This window comes from Alligator sinensis, unplaced genomic scaffold (genome assembly GCF_000455745.1).
Source record: "Alligator sinensis unplaced genomic scaffold, ASM45574v1 scaffold512_1, whole genome shotgun sequence".
NCBI classification, from domain to species: Eukaryota; Metazoa; Chordata; order Crocodylia; family Alligatoridae; genus Alligator; species Alligator sinensis.
The window spans coordinates 2,226,790-2,249,764 of record NW_005842063.1 but is presented as its reverse complement, the minus strand read 5'-3'; the positions used below and the strand labels follow the sequence as shown (position 1 = coordinate 2,249,764).

The 22,975-nt window shown below is 56.4% G+C and overlaps 1 protein-coding gene across 1 annotated transcript in view; it reads left to right on the top strand.

Moving 5' to 3' along the window:
• The first annotated feature begins 14,435 nt into the window (after positions 1–14,435).
• The window catches only part of FAM131C (family with sequence similarity 131 member C), a 14,285-nt gene continuing 5,745 nt past the window's right edge, over positions 14,436–22,975 (top strand). The window contains exons 1-2 of the mRNA XM_006023250.2: positions 14,436–14,649; positions 21,112–21,239. Coding sequence (XP_006023312.1) covers positions 14,628–14,649; positions 21,112–21,239 — 150 coding nt within the window. The 5' untranslated portion in view covers positions 14,436–14,627. The remainder of the gene's footprint in view (positions 14,650–21,111; positions 21,240–22,975) is intronic.

The following is a 22,975-nucleotide window of genomic DNA, read 5'->3' as shown; positions in this document are numbered from 1 at the left end:
CCCTCTGCGGCGAGCCGGGGACACGCTCCGGAGCGGCGGCTGCCAAGGGGTGGGCTCCACATGCCCCGGGGCTGCCGAGGCTCCGTGTTGCTGCAGCAGGGCTGGGTCCTGGCACGGCACCAGCAGGTCCCTGCCAGCGCCCCTCCTGCGGGAGCCTCCAGGGAGGGCGTGCGAGGGCAGCAGCAATCGGCGCCAGCGCAGAGAAACCCCCCAGGCCTGCCCTGCTGCAGCCTAAACCGGCCTCACGGTGAGAAGGAGGATGCCGCAAGGGTGGCTCTAGTGTAGACAAGGCTCCGTGTAGCCCCCCACTTCTGAACGATCACTGCTGACCCCCGCTCAGGCAACTGGGCTACGGCGACAAACACCTGCTGGTTAAAACGGACGCCGAGCCCTTCCTTGGCTCCCCCACCGGCCCAGCCACCAAAGGAGCTTGCACAACCGCGTCACTCCCCTGGCCCTAAGGGGCGTAAAACCCAGGAGCGCCGTATACTTCTGACTCCATCTTATTTACAGTCCAATAGATTTGGCGCGCAACGAGCCACGGATTTTACAGGGCCTGTAGCATGGGGAAGGCCAGTAAGGAATGAAAACCGGGTTGTGTTTCCTGGCGGGGTCATAAATAGTGCTGCCGAGCCATTTTGACATTGTGCCGTGCCATAAATCCAGGCCTCTCAAGGAGCGGTAGGAGTGGGAATTCGTTAAGCCCCCACGCCCCTCTGCCAGGGAGGTCAAGATGCTCCGAAGACAGGGCTAGCTTGTTATGCCAACAGGATTACTCCCGCACCCCCCACCTCCCCATTACTCTACAGGTGGGGAAACCGAGGCACAAAGAAATCTTTTTAGTGGGGGGTCGACTTAGCGATGGTCACATCGCATAGTCAGGCGAGACCCCGCTACCTCCAAATCCTCATCTGTCAGCTGCTAACAGATGTGTGAGGCTGTGAGCAGGTGTCTCCAGGCCAGGGTTTAGGGAGACTCCGCGGGAGGGGACTTAGGAGCAGAGTCAGCCAGCAGCAACGACAGGGTCAGTCAGTGGCCACAAGCCTCAAACAAATCCCCCAAGTCCTGCAGGCCCTACCGAAGCACGTTGCATGGGATCCCTGGGACGGCCAGTGAATTACAATGGGTGTGTTCATAAAGTCTCAGCTCCTGGAGTCCTGTTATTGCCTCAAAAGCAAAACCGGAGGGACTGATGCGAGCCAGCAGAAGCCCATGAAAGCATGGCCCAGGTGCATGGCAAAGGCTCCAAAGCCAGGAGACAAGGAAAAAGAAGCCACCTTGCTATTGTTTTAAAAGTTGGCGATTAAGCCAAACTCGTGATTCACGTGCGACTCGTGAGGTTTTATTGGCATGGAGGAGTCGAGGCACCTGGGTCTTCCTTGGAGCTGCGGCGGCCTCCAGCCTCCTATGCTCTGTCTAAAGGGGGCTGGATCCACACTTTGCATCTCTCTCTTCCCCTCAAGAGGACAGACAGCCCATGGTCACCGCGCTTGCCTGGGAATAAGATATAGGTTCGGTTCCCTGCTCCGCCCTGGGCCGGTTGCTGAGCCTTTCTGGCTTCCTTTCTCCAAACGGCAGCACACGCTATGTCAGGGGGGCCTGACATGAATACCTCAGGATGGAGGGCCACCCAGCCCAGGCCCCTGAATCCACTTCAGCCCCTCATACACAAATGCAGGGAGCAAGACTAGAAGCACCAAGAGCATCCTACGATGTGGAACGAATTTGGCATCCATGTGGACCCCTTGGGTGCTATCACCCCTGCGTACAAGAACTAGCTGTACTGTACCAGCAAGACCACCATCAGCTGGAGCATTTTGCATTGTTGGGGGAGGCAAAGGTAGCTTGGTTTAGTGAATAAGAAGCAGCCTGGGAGCGAGGAGAACTTGGTTCTGCTCCTGGTTCGGCCACCAATCTTCCCTGAAACCTCCTCCCTGCCTTCCTTCGCCCGCTTTGGCTGTGCGATCTGTCTGGGAAGGGACTATCTCCGTGCAGCACCAAACACCAAGGAGCCCTGATCACGGCCGGGTCGTCTGGGTGGCAGTGAGGGACGGATCCAGCAGCTCAACTGGGGCATGGCGAAACAAGCAGGGTCAGACTGTGTTCAAATAAAGCGGGGCTGGGGCTGCTCGTGCATGGGGAGCAGCTGCCTTCTGCTCCCTCTGGTTTCCATTGCAATTTGGATTTTCCTGCCCTCACCGTGGGCTCGGCACAGGGATGGGAGAGGAGGGGAGAAGGTTTAAGCCTCATCTTTGCCTCTGCAAACAGGAGCCCCGCAGAGCTGAGAAACCGTTCCCTGGCTCCCCGGGGTGGAGGAATCCGCCAGGCAGCTTTCCCGGCAGGGAATGGAGCCAGGGGGCCATGAAGGAGACCCACCCAAGAGGGACCCCAGCCAGACAGTGATTAAACCCGGCTTCTCTCCCGCAAGAAGGCCTGCACGAGGCAGCCTGGCGCAGAGGGCGGCTGCTGGGAGAGGTTTCCCGAGCTGTAAATCCCCAGCCCTGACAGCTGCTGGGCATGATGGCAGAGCCCGCGCCCCCTCCCCGCTCCGCAGAGGCCTTTCATCAGCCAGCAGAGCCTCGTGAAAGGCGAGAGGAACATCTGGGACAAAGCCGGGGGGACGAGGCGGGGTCCTCCAGAGAGAATAATGGCTTTTCCACGCGGGCCGTGGCTACCTTGTCCCATTGGTATGTGCTGCGCTGGCAACTCGCGCTCAGGCCCCCTGGGTCCCATCCGTGCCAATGCCATGTCCCCACCGTGCCCACGCCGATGCTGACAGGGAGAACGACCCGGGTCTGAGCAGGGGTTTCTTCTGCTGTTCCTCTCCCCTTTGCAGATTTGTTCATCCCATGCCGCCTGCGCTGGCCGTACGGAGTTTCCCAGTCCCAGTAAAGAGATATCCAGGCCCTCCTCTGCCCCAAACACCCGCCCCCGCAGAGACCACCACCAGGAGAATCCTCCTTTGCTATGCACAGTACAGAAGCTATGACACGCAGCTGAGCATCAGGTAATGGTTACAGAAAAGAGCTGGGCATCAAGACTCATTAGATCTCCGCCTAATAAATCAGCAAGATACTTTGGGCCATTTGCTTCCCACCCCATGCCTCAGTTTCCCCAAGTGGCAGCTGACAGTCAGTCCCACCGCTCGCGCCTGTTTACAACGTGCGTCGGGCTCCAGGGTTGTTCACACCCATTTGCACCGTGCAAGCAGGAGAAAGGGTTAATTCTTGAGCACAGCTGGAACGAATTTTTTTTTTTCCTTCCTTTCCACTGCCCTCACCCCCAAAAGGGTGAAAAATCAGGCTCTGCAAATGGCAATTAAGAGAAGGAAAATTCAGGGCAACAAACAGGTGCTCCCGGTGCTTTGCTGAATCTCAGCCCAGATGGTAACTGGAGCTGGTCACGGGGAATTATTTCGGCCTGTCACGTGGAGTCGGAAAGGCTCAGGTCAGCCGTAAGGGCGGGCCGCCGTCAGCTGGCGGGGGCGAGGGGAAGATCTGGGATTGCGGCCCGCACCGACACGGCTTGTTTGTAAGGGCCTCTTGATGGAGGCTGCTGGGCGCAGATCTCCACGTGAGCACCGCGCCAGCCGAGTCGGCTGCAAACCACGATGCTATTTTCCTCGCCGCCGGCCCAGGGCAGACAGGGCAGTGCTGCTCCATGGGGTCACCGGTTCAATCCCGCTGACCCAGGGTGTGACGTGGCCGCAGGGAACAGAGGGGTCCATGTGTCCCCCACCGCCTCGCACGCCACATTCTTGTGGGAAGAGAGGCCACCCCCGCAGCGGCCAGATCAAAAGGGGCCCATGATTCATGCCGGCCATAGCCTCCCTGAGCAACGTGCAATTAGCCCGGCAATGGCCTGGCCCCTGGGACCCCCCCGCCGCTGCCCGGTCACCGAGTCACCCACGGCTTTCCCAGGGGTTACCACTCCTGCCGGCCGACAGCCAAATCCCGTCAGGCAAAGGAGATGCCTGCAGAGTCCCTGCAAAAAGCCAGGCTCTGGTCACCCTCCCTCCCACGCTGGTCTGCAGTCGGCTTGCTTGGAATAACTGAGTCCACGCACCCCGGGAGCAGCCAGTGCCACCCTCTGTGCCCTGCTCTGATGGAGCCCACGAAGCCATGGGCAGGACGGGGAGGGATAATGCGGCGGCTTCCCGGTGGCTTGCTGGCAGGAGACTCCTAACAAAGCCCAGCTGGTGTCTCCATGCAGCTCCAGGTGGAGCTGGGCCTGATCTCCGAAGCTACCCCAGCAGGCATGCACACTCCCGATCACGGTCAGCATGTTAATGAACCAGCATGAGAAACCTGCAGCTCTTCACTAATGAACCAGGAAGCACACGGGGAAGGCTGGGGCTTGCAGGCTGAGGATGGCATTTTAGCAAATTCCTTCTGCTAGCCCTGGCTCCCGCTCCCGCCGGGGCTGGACTCCCCAGGTGAAGGCTGCAGGGGACACGAGCTCCTCGGGCGGTTCCTGGCCTCTGCCCCGCTGGCAGGCAGAGACGCCACGCAGGCCACGGATGGGGAGCAGCAGAAAGGCAGCAAGCCTCTGCCCAGAGCTGAGACCTCCCTGGAGCATGAGAAGGGGTCCCTGGGCTCATGTTGCTACTCATCTGACCCCAGCCCTCTTTCCTGCCTATGCAGGGGGTCAGACTCGATGATCTATCGAGGTCCCTTCCGGCCCTAGCATCTATGAATCTACGAATCCAAGCATCCCACAGCACCCCTGGGTCCCTTAGGAGTCTATAACTCACAGATGCCTGCAGGACGCCCCAACCCCGTCCCCAGCCCGGGTCCACAACAGAAGCATCCTCCTCCTCTCCTGGGCTACTCAAACCCTCTCCCCCATCACAACATGCCGTGTACTGGCACAAGCCACCCCCAGCCCCGGCATTGACAGGAGGGAGGTGTGGGTGGCAGGACATAAATCGCTGCCAGTCCCCAGGGAGGGCACCGCACTCAGCCACGGTTGTTGGGCACTGGACCCCCACGTGCCCTTCTTGAGCTAAAGGGTCTGCAGCAGTGGTAGGTTGTTACAGTGCCCCATGGGGAGCCAGTAAGGGAGACACGGTCCCGGCTACAAACACAGCTGTGGAGTCGGGAGCACAGCAGGATCCGCAGGAGGAGGCGATGGGGATCTCAAGGGAGCGGCAGCTTGGAAGAAGGCTGGTGGGTCCCAGCCCCGGGCACCCTGGCAATAAGGCAGCCCAGCGGGAAGCCTCCTCGACAAAGCCACGAGCCAGGTCCGTGCCCCGCTGCCAGGGGATGAATTCTGAGGAATGGGCGCCGGGAACCAGTCCTGCTCCGGGGAGCAAGCAAACAAACAGGAGACGCAGGTGAGCTCCCAGGTGATTCATGGGCCTCGGGGCACCTGCCATGGGATCCACCGGCGCTGCCAGGGCTCTCCGCTTTTCCAGGAACCCCGTGAGTCAGGCCCACCCCGGGAGACGCAACTTCCTTTGCAGCACGAGGGGCTGCTTCGGGGTCTGCCCTCGAGGACTGGCCCTAAGCCCACACCCGGCACTGGGGCTGAGGTCTGGGTCCAGGCTGGCCCTCTCATCATGGAGGAGAGGGGCTCCCTGGCCGAGATGGCCACGCCACGTGGACCCCAGCACCTGCCAGTGACTCCGCCGAATCGGGGCCTCGCTCGCCAGCCCCGGGGCAGCACAGCTGCTTCCTTGCTGCTCTGCTTGTTGCATGGTTGGTGGCGACAGTTGCTTCTATAGCAATGGGCTAGGCAGGGGGGAAAAGGAGCGTGTCTTTCCCCCCGCACCAAGGAGAAGCAGGCTGCAGGGTCCCATAGGATGCTATGCACATTGGAGGACCCGGGCCGAGGCTGTTGGCCCCTTGCTGCTGGTCCGGTCCCCTCTCCAGTTCAGGGGAGCTCCAGGCAATGTAAGGCCCCAATGTTGCCCACAACCCCCTATCGTGCAGGTGGGGAAACTGAGGCACAGTTATCATCCAAAAGAGTGATATCAGCGTGGGATCTGGGATCCCCAGGACGTCGTGTTGCTTCCCCTGCTGCTTTTGATCCTGGCCAAAATGCTGTTTTGCTTTCAAAGTGGAGCTGGAACGACCCTGAAATGTTTGGGGCAAGACTTGGTAGCCAGGCAGGTTGCTTTCCAATGAGACCTTCAGTGCTTCCTACGTGATACGAGCTTGGTGGATCTCAGTCGAGTTCCCACTTGACTTGGTGGCCACATCACAGCCCCTTGTTCCCACCACCACTAGTCTCCGTGGATAACAGGGTCAGTCTCAGGGAAGCCAAGAACTGAACGGGCCCTAAACGCTGAAATCCCCTCCGACTCCTTGCAGTGTTTCCAACAGGGCAGCCCTGAGGTCCATACATGACAAGCTTCTCCTGTCATTGCCTGGACGGACCACCCTGGTCCCCAGGGCCATGCAAGGCTGTGACTCCAGCCCAGCCCTTCCTCCAGATGTAAAATCACTCAGAAAAGGTCAATGGCTCACACTTATTCCTAAGCTGTTTGCAGTGGCTCGGCTCGGCTCAGCTCTGGGGGCTGGATGTTTGCTTAGCGCTGCTGGAGAGGCAGCAAGGAGACAGAGCCCTTTCTTTCTGTCCGCACCCCTGCCGGGGCGAAATGTCTAGGAGTGTTGACACTGCCGAATGTCATCATCCCAGCGCCGAAACTCGGGGCCGCTCTGGTTGAAAGCTACGGATGTTTGGCCTCAAAAAACCCAAACGTCCGTCAACGGTTTCATCCCAAACTCCGGAAGCGTCACCCAGCTCGGGTCCAAAAACCCCAGCTCACGGATACAACGGCGACCTGCCCTTGCCGCCCCAGGGGCTGATCTGCAACAACCTTCTGCCCGCACACATCACTCAAGCTGCAAGCGACACTTGATGTCGTGGCCTGGATGTACAGAAATGCTGATTTCTCAGCCCAAGGGGCCTAAAGCCAATGCAGCGAAAGCCGTCACTTTAGCTAAAGCAGCTTCGGGCGCGTTTGTGACGAATTGTTGCCTGCATGCCAGCTCAGGCCAACTTGCTAAAAAGGGGGCAGGATAAATCCACGATAAAACCAACTGATACATCCATGCCAGCTACATGAAACTCAGCCCTCAAATACCAGGTTGCAATCAAACAATTGAAACAAAACCTCTGAGCATGCCATCTCCTTCCTCATGCTGGTTGAGTGTGCGTGTCCTCTGCCCTAACCGGTGGGGACAATAGCAATTTTTAATCCCTTCCTCAAATAGAGGTGGACCAGAAACAAACACACACACACACCCAGGAGGTACCTTAAAAACAAGGAATCCAGCCAAATGGGTCAGGATGACTGGATTGAGGTGCCTGTCACCATCGCAGCCTGAGGTCCCTTCTCAACAGGTCACTGCTCTAGCAGATCAGCTATGATGGCTGGAAGGGACGCTGCCCTTGACCCCGGGGGACTACAAACCCAGCTCCTTGATGCGCTCCCCGCCACCCCGCCCCAACCACCTCCCTCGCTGTCCCGACTCCTTTTTTCCAGCCAGCTCGTTTCGGTGATTCACGACTCGCCGAGGCACGGTGACAAGTTAATTGCTAAGCATGAGAGGAATCCTCAGCCTGGGAGCACATGGGTTGCAGCGCTTCAGCCACCTTCGGCGGGGCTGGAACGTGGGCAGGGGGTTGGGGGTTGCCCCCCTGGGAAGGACAAGGGGCTTTCAGTCTGGGCATCAACATCCCCCACTAGAGACTAATTCAAGGGGACAGATCCAGATCCACAGTCCCTAAGAAGCATTTGTGCATCAAATTGCCAGGGGCTCAGATCATCTTATCAGGACAGGGTGTGGTGCAGACAGCCAGCCGCCCTGGACCTCTGCAAAGACAGGTCCTCGCTTGGAGGGGCTGCAGGCTGTGATGTGGGAAAGAGAGACGTGAGGGTGCAGGCTTCGGCTGGAGGTCATCGGGCTGCAGAGGCATCAAGAGCTGCAGAGGTGCAGAGCCGCGCCGCGCCGCTCGGGAAGCTCCCTGGGGCAGGGGGTGGCACTGCCAACGTGCTCGCTGCAACCAGAGTCGGTGACCCCGGGGCTGCTTCGCCCTGAGCCCCGGCACAGAGCAGCACTGTGACGGGCCATCTCCGGGCTAGCAGGCAGGCTGGAGGGTGCAGGCCAGGACGGAGGGGCAGAGGCAATGCAGATGGACCCTAATAGGTTCGTACCCAGAGACTGAGCTGGAGCTTCCTGGCTTCGCGAAGCCTCGGATGTGGCTGGAAGTCCACCCAGGCTGGAGCACAAGCAACGCAGGCACCTTTCTTCCCCCCCTGCCTCTGGAGAGGGAACGTGGGCTGTGACAGCCCTGGGGACTAATGCCACGGCCCTGGACACGTGACCTTCCTGCTCACATTCAGAAAAAGCCCCGGCAGCATGTCTCTTAGTCCACACCCGGGCTCGGTGCACGGGGCCCTGGTCCAGACTCTGAGGTTGCAACCCAGTCGGTTAATAGCCTCCCTGTTTCCATCTGGCTGGGCTCAGACACAGGGAATTGCCTGTGCCCCCTGCCACAGGCACTTTGCACACTTGGGCCCTTCTGCCACGGTGGTGAAACCCACCTGGCCTCCACCATGGCCTCCCCTTTTCCTCCTGGGCACAGCCCCTAGCAGGCTCGTGCTGAAGGACACAACCCCTCAGCTCATTACTGTCTTCCCTCCCCACCACGGGACTCGAGGACTAACGAGCTCCTTGTCCATCACCCCTCTTTCAGTGCAGCATGCCATGGGTCACGCGCCCCTCCGAGGGGTTGGTCCACTAGAGGATAATAGCCACGAGCAAACGGAGTTGCTCCTTTAGCTGCAGTGGTTGAGGTCTGAGGTGGTGACCCCCAGCAGGACATGCAGCTGCTGACCCTGGGGGGTGGTCCACGGCCACCACTGTTTTTACCTAGGAAACTCCAACCAGCAGCACGTCCTGGGAAGCCCCCTGCTGCGATGCTGCTTCACCAACAGCCTTTCTGATGTCAGTAGCAGGATGTGCGGAGCGGAGGTGGATCACATCCCTGCCCCGGGGCCTCAGCCCCAGGCAACGGGTGAGATGGGAGTCAAGTGCCCAACTCTTTGGCTGGGATGATGTATTTGGGGCTGGTCCTGCTTGGAGCAGTGGGTTGGACTAGATGTGACCCCCTGAGCTCCCTTCCCACCTTCATTTTCCATGACTCTTAACTTCTATGGGTGTTCAGGGTCACAAGGGTGCACAGCTCCCCTGGAAAGTCGCGCCCCATGCTCCTGCTGATAGGCAGAGCTAGGCCCCAGCTGCCAAGTTTTGGAGTCTGAAGGTTTGGGTTTTGGGCCCCGCTCTGGTTTGTGGGATGGAACGACCAGTCTGGGACCAAGGCAAAAACTCTGTGACCGTGAGTCGAGGTGGGCTGAAGGTTTGGGTCACGTTGAAAAGGCAATGTTGGGGATACTTTAAGCTTATCCTAAAAGAACCAGTGTCCTCACCAGGGCCCTCGAGAGGCAGTGCAGCATCCCGGGCAGCACCAGGGCAGAGGCAGTGCAGGGGGGCAGAACAGGCAAAGTACCAGGAAAGCTGACCTGGGATATGGCTGATGAAGAGTTAAAGCATACAGCCATGCTAATGATGGTCACGATTATTTATTAATGATCCGTTGCCATAATTTGCCAATGCATATGTTTCTTTATGGAGCTTTAGGTAACTCTGTCTTGAATCAAGTAGCCAGGGCATAAGCATTAAGTGTCCCTGAGCCCATTGCACTGGTTAAGTGCGTTTTCCAGCCCCTTCCAGCGAAGTATCAGGAGCTGATGGGTGCTGTGGAAATGCCAGCTGGTGAGAACCCCAGGGTGGCTTTAACGAGACAGCTCTTTTCATGGCTTTCATAGAAGAGGCCACATCCAAAGCTGCTCTGGTTATGAAATCCCATCTTTAACTAACCCAGTGCAAATCCACAGGAGAGTGGCCAAGTGACTTCCTCAGCGTCAGACAGCGAGGCAGCGGCAGGGCCAGGAGGAGGACCCACGAGTCCCGCCATCCTCAGCTGCACTTTGATCACACACAGGCAACACCATTCACCTTCCTTGGGGTGGACCATGGCCCAGGCAATGGGAGACATCCCAATAATACAGCTGCCCGGGTTGGGCCCATCAGGCTAAAGCAGCTAATGACATCTTGTCTTACTCTCAGAGGAGGCCTGGACCAAAATACTTGTATTATTTGGAGAAGATGCACTGGACCTCCTGGCTGCCTGTCTCCGAGGCTTCAAGCCGCAGGGCTTGTGTCTGGGCTGGTCAGTCAAATATCAGCCTCGGGCAAAGTAACAGGAGAGCTGACAGGGGATATGGCTGATGAAGAATTCAAGCACAGGGCCATACTAATGATGGTCATGATGATTTCTTAACAACCTGTTGCTGTAATTTGCCAGTGCATGTGTTTCTTTACGGGACGTGTGGCTTGTCCAACAAACCTGGCTTCGTTTTTGGATGAGATTGTTTGGCATAGACTTTTGCAAAACATTTGCCTTGCCCTAGGTGACAGGCTACTTAGAAATGAGCAGGGTGCCGGACCCGCCACGTGGATGGAGACCTGGCTCGCTGGCAGGTACCAGCTGGGAAATAAACACTGCACGGCGAAATCAGATTTCAGCTGGACACTATCCCATGCTGTCCTCCATGAGCTAGAAGTAAAAAAGGGGGGGAAAATCACTGCTGATACATTTGCAGATGACACACAGACTGGTAGAGTGGAAAGGGTATAAAGCAGGAAGACACTGAAATATTTTGGTTTTGGTCCAGTTTGACCCAGAATGATTTCCCCCACCCTCCCACCCCCAGTGTTTTGTGAGAAAACTGAAACCTTTTGATTGGGGGTTGGCCTAAAAGCATGGGTTTTATTTATTAACTGTTCAGTTTGGCCAGAGAACCAAGATGTTATTTATTTGCACAGCCCTGTCCCCAAGTCCCTCACTTTGCTTCCTCTTAGCTTTGCCAAATCTTCCCAAGCACAGAGCCCTGAAACGAGCAGCACTTTCAAGGGAGGGAGAGGCGCTGGAGGTTGGGGGCAGAGTGGAGGGAGCCCATTGACAGCGATGATGTTGTGCGAAGACGGAGGCAGAGCGTGGCTTTGCTGGGAGAAAGGCTGGGACAACCCTGCCCAGCGCTCTTGGCGTGGGGTTGCTTTGGGCTTCGAACCCTGCTATGCACACATTGCTTCCCTCCCAAGCCTGAGCTGTGACCTCGCAGTGATGGGACGCTGGAACAGGGACCGCCCGAAAGCCAGAGCCAGGAGCAGGAAGGAGTCATTGATCTTTTCCAGCATCGTTCTTTTTATGAGGGTCATTTCCCTGGTGCAAGATGGCCCTCTGCCGGAGAAACCGAGCACCAGCCGGACATTTGAGGATACTCCCCCAGGCAGAGCATCAGCTGAACAAGACTGCACAGGCCTGCAGGTGACAGGGCAGGAAAACCACACGTCTTTCTTTCGTCATCCGGTGCCAGAGACCAGAGAGGCAGCGTCACCTCGCAGCTAGAGGATGCCTCATTTCTATGCCCAGCTCAGCGAGCAAATCACACCCCTGCCTCAGTTTCCCCATGTGCACCATGATACTTGCCTAGGGTCCAGTGGAGATGAGGGGTCCTAATGTATCCAGAAATGCATTCAGATCCTTGGAGGAGAGCTGTTGGGATCCCCTTGCCCCCCATCTGCACAGAAATGTCGCTTACAGAATTCCCCCGCCGCTAAGTCTTGGACGTCGCAGTAGTGTCCTGAGCGGGTCATGGCCACGTGGCCACCCAGCACCTGCCTCTGGTCAGGGTGAAGGCAGGATTTTGTTGGGAACAGCCCGGCAAGGGCTGCCTTGAGCTCATGCTCAGAGCTATGAGGACAGGACTGAGCCTGGCTGGGTCTCGAGTCTCAGAAACGTATGACTTCCCCGGCGTGAGTTAGGTAAAGGCACTAGCCACAGGCGCAGAAGGGAGTGCAGGGAGCGACACCAGCCGGCACAGCCGCTGCTGGTTTGGGGCAGACTGACAGCTGCGGCACACCTGGGAGCCATCAGGGACCTGGCTACAGCTCCTTGATCCCCTGCCTGAGCCCATCACAGCAGCCTGGGGGCTGCTCTAGTTTGCTGCAGGGGGTGATGGTCCCCAAGGGCCAAATACCAGCTGGGGCTTGCCAGAGCCTGTGCGCTCCAGGCACCCCCAACTCCACCCCAGCACCATGGGCTGAAGGGCAGCTGCTTCCCCGGGGTTTTTTGGACAGCTCTGGGAGGAGCCAAGGCATGTGCGTGCGTGTGCAGCTGTGTAAGTTGGTGTGTGCACAGGTGCATAAGTGCGTTCAACTCACCTGCTATTATTAATTCCTCAACACACCTGGGGAAGAGCAGTTTTCTCCAGGGAATAAACCTGCAGCCCTCAAGCACTCGTCTTGACATCTCTTCCCCTTCCGAATGGCTGAGGAGTGGGTGCGATCATCCTGTTTGTGCCCCTAGCTGTGTGTGCAAAAGCAGGTGCTCAGAAAGTGTTGCCACTACCCAAATGCTCACTCAACCCCAAATGAGGAAGGTCTCATTGTTTTGGGAGATTTGTCTCCTGCAAGCTACCTGCAGCGGTGATGCTGCCAGGGACCTGCATAAAATACTGCTGGCGAAGGGGAGAAGCATCAGGCCCAGCATGTCTCCCGTGGGGCCGGTTTAACTACCCAAGCATATTTCTTCCAGCGCCTTGTCAGAGATGAGGGTCACAGAGGACGGACCCAGGCGCTGCGGCCTCTAGCCAGAGCAGCGCGTCTGCCCCTCTCGGAGGAGCCCGAGCGAGGCCCAGCGGCAGACGCCACTGAGTCACTTCTTGCTATTTTAAGCCCGATGCAGCAGAAAAAGCAGAGCAACCCCTATTATTTTATAAGCCGAGGAGAGAGACTGTACAGAAAGCAACAGGCCTCGCCTCCCCGAAGTACAGTGCAAACGAGGAGCTTGCAACCTAACAAAGCTAATCGACCACTGCTGCTCTGGTGCCAGTGGTGTTGGGTGCTGTGCAGGTGCAACTTGTGCGCCAACGAGCTTGCAAAGCATATAGCCCAAAAAGGGACAGAGACACCCACTGAGAAGATGACTTGCCTCCAATTAGTGGCAGGACGGGGAATAGCCCCACCTCACCCCCAACCACCTCTCGCTGTCCCCACCAGCTCACAGCCCCTTGATAAACCAGGTTAGATTCAGATCCAGCCTGACAGAGCGGCTCAGGGGATCGCTGTCTTTTCCATAGCAGGCAGCACATCTCAGGGGCCCGTACCTCCTGTTTACCATCACTCTCCATCCCTCGGGCCGCTATGGAGACTGCTCAGAGGAAAAAAAATGCAGCGTGTAGTTTAGCTTTTCACTGCAAATCGACAGCTGGAAATGGAGGACGCAGGCTTCTCCCTGTGCCCAGCCCATTCTCTGTGGACCATCCATAAGAGCTCTGGGACCACCGGCGATCAAGAGATTACAGCCTGAGCCCTTTGGGGTTGGATCAGAGAAAGGAAGACTGACTGACCGAGGCATGACTGGAGCGGCACCATCCTCCTTAATCTGCCTTCTGCTTAAGGGGAGGGCACACCATGGGCATGGACACTCAGATCCATGCATAAAACCGCACCTGAGCGCCCTGTCCCAGTCTCTCTGGACAGAATGGATTTGGCCGGTCACTAAAGAGACCCCAAGACAGGCAAACAACTCCGTCCTTTGCCCCTAGGCAGACCTTATATTTGTGATGCCCGTCATCTCCCACATGCTGCCTCTGGGCAATGCTGGAGTAGCTTGTGAGCGTTACAGTTTGCCTGCTCGTGGCCAGCCCCAGCTCACAGGGATGATCAGGGGTAGGAGCCAGTTGCAGAATCAGGGCCCTCCGCCTCGAGCTGAGCACCCCGACTTTCACATCCATACTGCTTACAACAGCCCATGGAAAAGCAAAGCTATTTTTTGCCCCGATTCCCATTGCTTCCATCTTAGCACAGGGTGCGAGGTAGGGGGTGCAGTCCTCAGTGTTGCTTTACCCCAGGGGCTGAGATGGCAGCTGGCTCTGGGGTGGGAGGCAGCGTGTGGGCCTCCTCCTATTTAAAACCAAGGCAGCTCGGTGGCAGCCCCTGCCCAGACCAGTGTCGGCAAGGAGCGGATTGGGCCTGCCACTTTCTCTTCCCGCGCAACAAGTGGCCTCCCCTCCCAGCCCTGCGCCGGGGAAGACAAAAGGCCCGTTGTGCATCCCGTGAGCCGTGCGAGAGAGCAGCGAGCGAGAGGGGAGGTGGCTACAGCCATGCGAATCCCCGAGGAGCCCTGACTGGCAGAGACCTGCCTTTATTACAATTTCCCTTCCCCTCCGTGCGCGTGTCTGGCTCTTCTCCGCGCGGTACCCCCCCCCCCCCCCCCCAATGCCATCTGCCTCCTCGCTCTGCGCTGCTCGCTGGGGAAAATTACACGGTTGCCTGCAAACTTCGGGGAGCGAGCGGGTAGCGGGGAGAAGGAAGGGGACGTGCGTGCGGGCAGAGGACAAAAATTAAGAGGGAGAGCTGGTTGTGGGGGGGAGATTGGATTCCTTCCTCAGCACTTCAGGCAGGCGGCAGAGCTGGCGTGGGAACAGATGAGCCCCGGGGAGGAGAGATGAGACCCCATCCCTCCAGGAAGAAGAGAAGAAGCCCCCCGTGATGGGGTCCTGCATGTCCAAAGGTGAGCACCGTGCAGCGTGGGAGGGCGGGCAGGCATCTGGGCATTAATGGGGTGGGCAGTAAATGTGCCCAGCTGGTGATCTGCCCCCCAGATGCGGGGCTGCCCCTCCTGTGCTATTCTAGCCAGCCCCCATGGGGCAGGGGGAAGGCTAGAGGGTGGAAAGGGAGTATTACAGAGACTCTGGCTGTCAGGGGAAGGCAGGTATCGCGTGGCCTTATCTCCTGGGAGTGGCTCACCCGAGGCTGGGCTGGGCAAAGAGGGCAGGGAGGTTTTCCAAAGAGCCGCTCTGCCTTCAGCCCAGGGACGGCCGCTGGGGATTGAGTCCTGCCCAGGGGACATGAGCCCCCTTGCTCCAGCTGCTCATTAACAGGTCAGGAAGAAACTTCCCTGAGGGGCAGGCGATGTTGCCTCCCGGCACGGAGCTGGCCACTTCCAGAGATGGGACATGGGGCTGGGCTCGGTTGGGCTTGGCTGACTTCTCACCTCCCAAACACCAGCCCTCCGGCATCTCACTCCAGGGGAGGCTGCAGACCCTGCTAAGGCAACTCCTGCCTTGCTGTATGCTCCCAGCCAGGCACCCTGCTCCTAACCCCGGAGAAATGACAGCTTGTCAGGCCCCGGGGACAATCACGAGGGCCGATGGCATCACTCCTATCCCCAGAAGGGACATTAGGTGCCAGTTGGGAAGTCTGGAAGAAGCGAGTGACAGGGTCATGAACCCTGTTATTTGCATCGGTGTAAGTCCATGGAGCAACGAGGCTGACACCGGCATATGGTCAATCAGAATTGGGCCCTGAATCTCTCTCTCTCTCACTCCCCAGGGGGGTTTCATGCAGTGAAAAAGCCAGCAGCAAGCTGAGCTTCGGTGGTTAAAGTGGATCGACCGGGGAGTCTGGTCCCACAGACCTGGCCAGTCCCTCTGCTGTATTTATTATAGAGGGTGTTTTGCAAGGGATTTGTAGCAATCATTTCATTTAGCAATGAAATGCAGCCACCACTGGGGACCAGCACAGCATTGTCCATGGGAGCCTATTACCGTCATGCAGCCGGCAGGGAGGGAAATGGAGAAGGGTGTTATGTCCAGCTGAAGCAGCAAGAGGATTGATGGGGGGTGACCCCAGTAGAATTTAACCCACGGGCTTGGCTGAAGCACCTTGGGCTACTAATAATTAGCAATGAAGACTTTGTTTTATGCAACTCCCCAGTGCTAAAGGACTACAGGGGAAGCATCTTAGCCAGGATCAGGGGGAAGCCAATAAGGAGGTTTGGGGGTTTTGCTAGGCGAAAGGAACTGGGATGGGGAGAAGGACAGCGAGGACAATCACCAGGCCTGTCTGACCAGGAAATTCCCCCGGCCCACGGTGATGCCAGCTCCTTCTGCTCCTACCCTTGGTGTGTGAGGACAACTCAGGGACTAGCTCCCTATTTAATGACTGGGTCCTCGAGGCTGCCTGTTGTGCAGGCTGTAGGTATCGGTAGAGGAGGAAAAACTCACTCCACGGCTGCCAACAAACAGCTCTCAGGTCGTACCAAGTTGTCGGTCATGACTGAGTCAACCTGAGTTCAAACTGGAGGCCAAGAAGCCCATTAGAGACACCAGCCCACCCAGAACCAGATTATCAAGCGCACAACACGCAGAAGGGAAAGCAGGTTGTCCACATCTCCAGCACCCGCTGTCCCTTAGTGCACGGCTGGACTGTGACAGCCAGCTGTCACTCACCATGCCGCCGTGAGCAGCACTACCACCTTGACCTTAGACGTGACAGCGGGAGCCAGGCATGCCTCACCTGTCGCTGTAGTCAGCTCCTTTTGTGCTGAAATACTCTCTATCATCACAGCAAACTCAGGAAGAACCAAAGAGCACGTGCCCTGGCCACGTTCCAGGTCTATGCGAGCTCTTCCTCTGCTTTCCAAGCAATTATGGGGCAAATCATTGTTGGCTGTTGGCACGGTGCTTGAACACTAAGGAATAAGGTAGGGCTTTAAATCCTGATGGACCCAGGTCAGAAACCCCCAGATCTTACACCGAGACCCAGGCAGGGATATCAGACAGCTGCACAGCTCGCAGCTAAGTAATGCAGACCAAGGGATGGGGGGCAAGGGATTAGGTAACCTCATCATAGGAGAAAAAGCAAGGATTTAGGAGTAGGGGGAGATTGTGTCTCAGGTCTGAATTGGGCAAAGCATGAATGAAAAGCTTGGGATGGGGGGATCAGCTCCTCCTTACACAACCTCTTCTTTAGCAGTTAGCATTAGGCTACAGCCTGCTCCAGGGTGCGTGCGTGCAACGAGAACTGTGCCCCCACTAACAGCGGGGTGTTATGTTGGCCGTGGCCAGTCGATCCTGTTCCCACCAGGAAGCCCAGGGGTGGGAAATGTTTGCCTATGAATGGGAATATGAATTTCAGCTTGCTGGTGTGAAGTTGTCTTTCTGACCCAGGACCCACCAGCCAAAGATCTGGGCCAGAAACATGGCTTTGTGCAGTGAAATCCTGTCTGAGCTAAAGCCTGTTCACTGTGTGGGGGGAAAGGATGAGGAATGTCACTAGGTTTCATCTCCCCATGGTCAGGTTATTGGCTGAGCTCCTCTGACTGCAATCAGCAGTGACACGGACTCCAATGCAATTATGCTGATTTAGGCCAGCTGAGGATCTAGCCCATTGACTTCCAAGGGGCTGCATTGATTTGCACCTGCTTAAGATCTGGCTCATGGCTTTAAAGAAGGAAAAAAGTGGAGCAGCAAAGCCTAGGGAAAATGAACTCAAAGCAGAATGTTTCTTGAGAAAGGCTGCCCGGCCCGCGACTGCTCTGGGGCTGATGAACAAGGGAGGGGGAGAAGGTTAAGTGCTGCTAATTGTCTTTAGTAGCGGCTTCTAATTTAGCTTGGCAGCACTCCAGAAGGATGGTGAGGGGCTTGGATTATGTGGGCTGAAGGTCTGCCTCTGTAGCCTTGTGCATGCCACCCAATCCATCTGTGCCTCAGTTTCCCCATCTGCGAGAGCAGGATCATAACAGTGGTAGGGGAGGAAGTTTGTTAATATGTGTGAGGCACCAGCCTCTATTGTTTTAAGCAAACAGAAAAGGCAGGGAGGAAAAGCATATGAAATGTACCCTTCCTGCACGCTGTCATCTCGCTCATGTATTTGCGGTAGAAATCTGTGCCTAATTTCAAGGAACGTTATCCGTTTCTCATTCCCTAATTTTGCTTGGTTTGGTTTCTTTTCCCTTGCCAGCTCTTGCGCGTTTTGCTCACTGCGATGCAATCTCCCCCATTTCTTTGGCTCTCCAAGGAAATCTGCACTATCGCTGCTAAAAAGAAATCCACTTAGAGTTTAAGAAAATACAAGCCTTCCTGAGTCGAAGCTGGTGTTACAGAAAGACACCAGCCCCATTTTCCGCTTACGTTTCCATGGGACCCCCCAACCTTGCAGTCTCGCTCAGTGGGTGGCTTTGCACACGCTTGTCATTTCACACACGTCCACCCACAGCGGCGCAGACGGCCCAGACCTGGTACAGTCAGGACCTCTCTGGGGTGGGGAGCGGGATTTCTAAAGTGCTTCCCCTCTGTTTGGAAAGTTCCAGTTTCTCTTTAAACTAGAGCCAGGCAAACTTCAAAGAGTTTGAATATATATATATAAAAAGAGAGGGGAGTTAATGGCAAAACCATTATGTGCTGACAAAACCTGCTTGGAGAAACTGTTTGTATAGAAACAAAGGCTTTGAAATGCCCGAGGTCTGTACCGGATCCCATTGCACATGCTCCCTATAAATATCTGCAGAGAAGATGAATTTTACTCTCCAAAGCCTATTAGTGTCAGCCCGTGGCATCCATCCCTGGATGGAGCTGTGTGAGCCTGGGCAGGAGGTAGCGGTTTATACCTGTGTCTGACTCATCCGCAAGGACCTTTGGTTGCACTTAATAACATCACTGTCTGCAGGGCTTTTAGCTCCGGGGAGGCTGCAGCTCGCCAGGCAGCCGGCGCTTGGCCTGGGAGAGATTAGCTGCTGTGGAGAAGGCTGTGAGATGAGAGAGCTCGAGCAGGCTTGCTTTCTCCAGGGAGGAGCTCCTTGCACGGAGGGAAGGGCACAGCCGTGAGCAGGGGGGGTCTGGGTTGCGTCCCCAGGAGCCAGGCTGATTGTCACATGTACAAGCACCCCAAGAAGAGCCGCTGGGAAAGGGACACGTCTCCTATGAGTCCCTCGCTCCATATTGTGCTTCCCATCAGTGGTTTCTAAGTCAGCGTCATCATTTCCAAAGCCACTTTGAGGGAGATTGGATTGATTCCCAAGAGCTCTTTTTCATCGAAGATATTTTCTAGCCTGGTTTAAAAACCAGTCTGATCTTAGTGCTACTGCATGCACCAGTGGTGGCCTTAGGGTTGTTGGGAGTCATTTGGGCTTAATTTTGATGACTTACGTATCATGGATCTTTTAAATATTCTTTGGGGGAACTAGATAAGTAGTTGAGGGTTAAAATGCACTTCCTTGCAAAAATGTCACCCGCCCAAAATTTGTTGCAAAACTTTGGAGCCGCCTAAAGTGCAGGGCCCTGGGCTGTCTCCTGGGTTGCCCTCCCCTAAGGCCGCTACTGCGTGCACCCAGATGTGGGCGGTGGAAGGAGCCCGGATCTGGTTTCACTGAACTGACTTCATGATGCCTGAACAGGGTGGCCTGTGTGGCCGTTCCTGCCCACTTTGCACAGGTGTAAAAGACTGTGAAAGCAGGAGGATGGCAAATGCCATCTCTGTGGTGTCCCAACCGGGCCGGGCATGGGTCCAACCCACAAATGCAGCTGAAGTGCAGTGTAGACAGGCTCTCAGAGCCCCTCTGACTACTAAAAAGATGAGACACGATCTGGAGCTGTCGGACACAACCAGTGTGGACCCTCATGGAAAATTTTGTGTCAGAGCCAGCATGCACCTGAATGCCAGCTTCTTGCATCTGTGCTGTTACTTCCCGCTGTCAACCAGCCAAGCTAATCAGCCAGGGCCGGCAAACAAATAGCTGCACGGTGGGAGCCAGGACAAAGGGCTTCATGCTGAGGAAGCTTCCACGCTTGAAAGCAGGGCAGGAGAGGGTACAGAGTTAAAAGCAGGGCCCAGCAGGCGAGCAGGGCATGAGAACATGACTTCAGAGGTGGAAACACCTGTGGCTTCTCAGCGGTGGCTCCAGCTCAGTAAATGGAAGCAGAGGGAGTGGGGAGGGAAGAGTTAAAGCCAACATAACCAGCCCTGCAAGGCAAAGTGGTTGCACGCTGGGTTTTTAAAAGGTAGGGAGATTTTGGAGAGCACAAGGCAGGCTTTGAAAGAAAGTGAGTGGGAAACAAAGAGGGAGGCAGGGGGAGGTGTTGGATCTTTAGCAAAGATATTTTTGTTCCCAAGTGTTTCTTTTGCATTGGAATCAAATACCTGTTCAGCAAAGCCAGCTGCACCGATTTCCACAGGCCAAAGAAAAATCACATCCCCTCTCCCCCCACTCAGCACTCCTCTTTTGCTCACGTCATGGCCTTGTCCCAGCCTTCGATCACCCACAGGCAGACTGGGTCGATTTTATTAGACCAGCTAAATAGTTTGCAAAGAACAATTTTTTCCAGCTTTTTAGGTACAAACCCCTTTCTTCAGGCAGAGGGAGAGTACAGCATCCATCCTCCTGGAAAAAAGAAGCGTAGGCCAGACCAGATTTTGAGGTGTAAAATAAGCACAATAAAAAGCAAAGACAATATCCCCAGTCCCTTTCAGGCTGGCTGTGTCCACTGCAGGTTTAAAGACCCCGAAGCTCAATTATGATTCCTGGTGCAGATCACCTGGAAGAGGTGAACCCCAGCACAGGGGGGTTTCCTTTTCACGGCTCTGATGCCACATAATCAGGGAGCACTGAACGCTGCATAGGAGCGAGGAAGCTGGTGTCTGGGGCTCTTCCAGGAAGAGTCTGCATTTAGGATGTGCTGCTTTCTCAGGCCAAATGTGCTACTTCCTCAGCCGCTGGGAGAGGGATTGAGGGCCGTTGGGGATCTCCGGGAAACCTGAGGAATTTTCCTCCTAGGTGAAGGTCCTTTTGCTTGGCTGTGCAAGTCGGAGTTGATGGAGGGGTGCTGGGTGTGTTGCCCAGTTCCTCAGCTGTATACACTGGCCATTCATTTCATTTGCTGTCCCATAGTGCTGAAAGGGCCGGTGCTTCCCATCCGAGGGGGAAGGCACTGCAGGGTCTCAGCAAGCAGGTTGACAGATACACCGTAGGAAGGATCATCTGGTCGGGGATCCTGTCATATCGCGCAGAGCGGAGACGCGGGGCATAAAACCTCAGTCTCGCTCGCAGCACCCTGCAGCGTCGGCGCCGACTGGAAATCGATGTTGGTCAAAATGGTTTGGGGCTGTGCAATGCCACAACTCCCCTTGAAGCGGAAAGGAAAGAGCAGACACCAGGGTAGCCCACCTCTCCCTCTCTCGTCTTCTTCCCTTGCAGAATTCTTCACAAGTGCTCACAAGGAGTATTCTGTCGCCAGCAAACCCAGCCAGCCAGAGAGCTCGCCCGCTGCCCCCCGTGGCAGCCAGCAAGGGCCACCTGCTGCCGCGGAGAAGGCCATCAGCAAGGTAACGAAAGAGCCAGCTGCCGAGGACAAAGATCACACGCGCTGCCTGGAGCAGCCAGGAGGGCACATAACATGTACATGTGCCAGCCTGGGATCCTCCCAGCTAGCCGCCCGCTCCCGTACCAGCCCCTTCTCCCCCAGCACCACGAGAACGCCTCTTGCATCTTCCAAAGGAAATGGTAACTTGTTTGGATCTAGACTGTGGACCCAGAAGAGGTTGGGAACTGGTGCCGCAACCTATTGGAAAAGAGTTATTCTGTGCCCCCCCCCTGCCTGTGCTCTATCCACTAGGCCAGACGGCTGTTTTCACGGTCTTTCGTTCTGCATGCGTCTATACCACGCTGGCCACAGCAGCACAAAGCTCGCTGGGATCTAATTTATTTAGGCTGCCAAGAAGCAAGCTAAATGTGTTGGCGCTGAGCTCCCGGGAGCGGCATGCTGATGCCGTTAGTCGGCGAGCGGTACCCCAGTTACCTAGGTCTATGCTGCAATGTAGTGCATGATGGAGACACCCACAGAAAGCTGGGTTTCTTCCTGTTTGTCAGAGGAGCCCTATTAATAACAAGCTGTCTCCCTCCTAGTCAGACCTTTGGTAGCCCACCCAGGGTAGGTGCCATCTGACGCTTTCACCACGTCGAGTGAGCATGAAAGCATTGTACCCTCCAGCCACCTAATAGAGGCATTACTCATATTCTGTGTGGGCAAGAGGATTTAGGACTCGGGGAGATGACTGCAGTGAGAGGTACCTAGCAGTAAACACCTCTCAGAGGCTGCACCTAGGCAAGGGGCAGAGCAGGGAATCAAACCCACAGCTCTCGTAGCCCAGCAGTGATATAACCCACAGCCCCCTGTCCAGCTTGGAGAGCGTAGACTGGGTGCACCCCAGTAGTAAGCCATCCACTGACAGCATCGCTTTGCTGAACAAGCATCACCTTAAAGGCAGAGATTCGACTTTCCAGCCCTGCCCCTGCCCACATCTGGGCATCCCTCGTGCTGTTCCCCCTGACGGATTCAATCTGATGTTCACGGCCACCTTCAGCCTGCTCTGATTGCTGGCTCTCTCCAGACAGAGCCGGGCAATGAGCAAGATGTGCTGTCAGCTGGAGGGAGAAAGCGCCTGGGAGGTAAACAAGGCGAAAGCAGTGACGCACGGGGCTGGAGCAAGGCCAGGAGCAGGGGAATGGGAAGGAATGAATAAAGAAAATAGGATAAGGAGGAAGGGGAGCATCAGGTGCTGTGTCCAGCCGGGGCAACCTTTGGGGAGACCTGCAAGGTTATCGGCGGGGTGCCTGAGCTAATCATGCACCCCAATCCCAAAGCCCCATCAGTGCACATGGGAGCAGAGCCAGGGAGGAAGGATGGTCAAGAAGTTAGAGCACTAGCTTGTTACCTGGGAGAGCCAGGCCCAAGATGCTACTCTGCCACAGAGATGTTGTGTCACCTTGGGCAAATCACCCAGCCTCAGAGCGGTCCAGTTCTGCCTTCTATAATAGGGGCACTGTGTCTGCGACGGGGGCCATGGATGGGCCCCGTGGTGAGCGTGGGGTTGTCCTGCAGTCCACACCCCATAACCCCACAGCAGCAGTGTCGGTAGAAATGGCCCAGGGGGTCCCTGCCCACTGACTGAGGCAGCCTGCCGTGCTAGCCAGAGGATCATGGCATTGGGTGCAAGGGGGGCAGGAAAAGAGAAGGGGAGTGCCTGGATAGAGGACATGCAATGTAAAATGTTATCTTTCC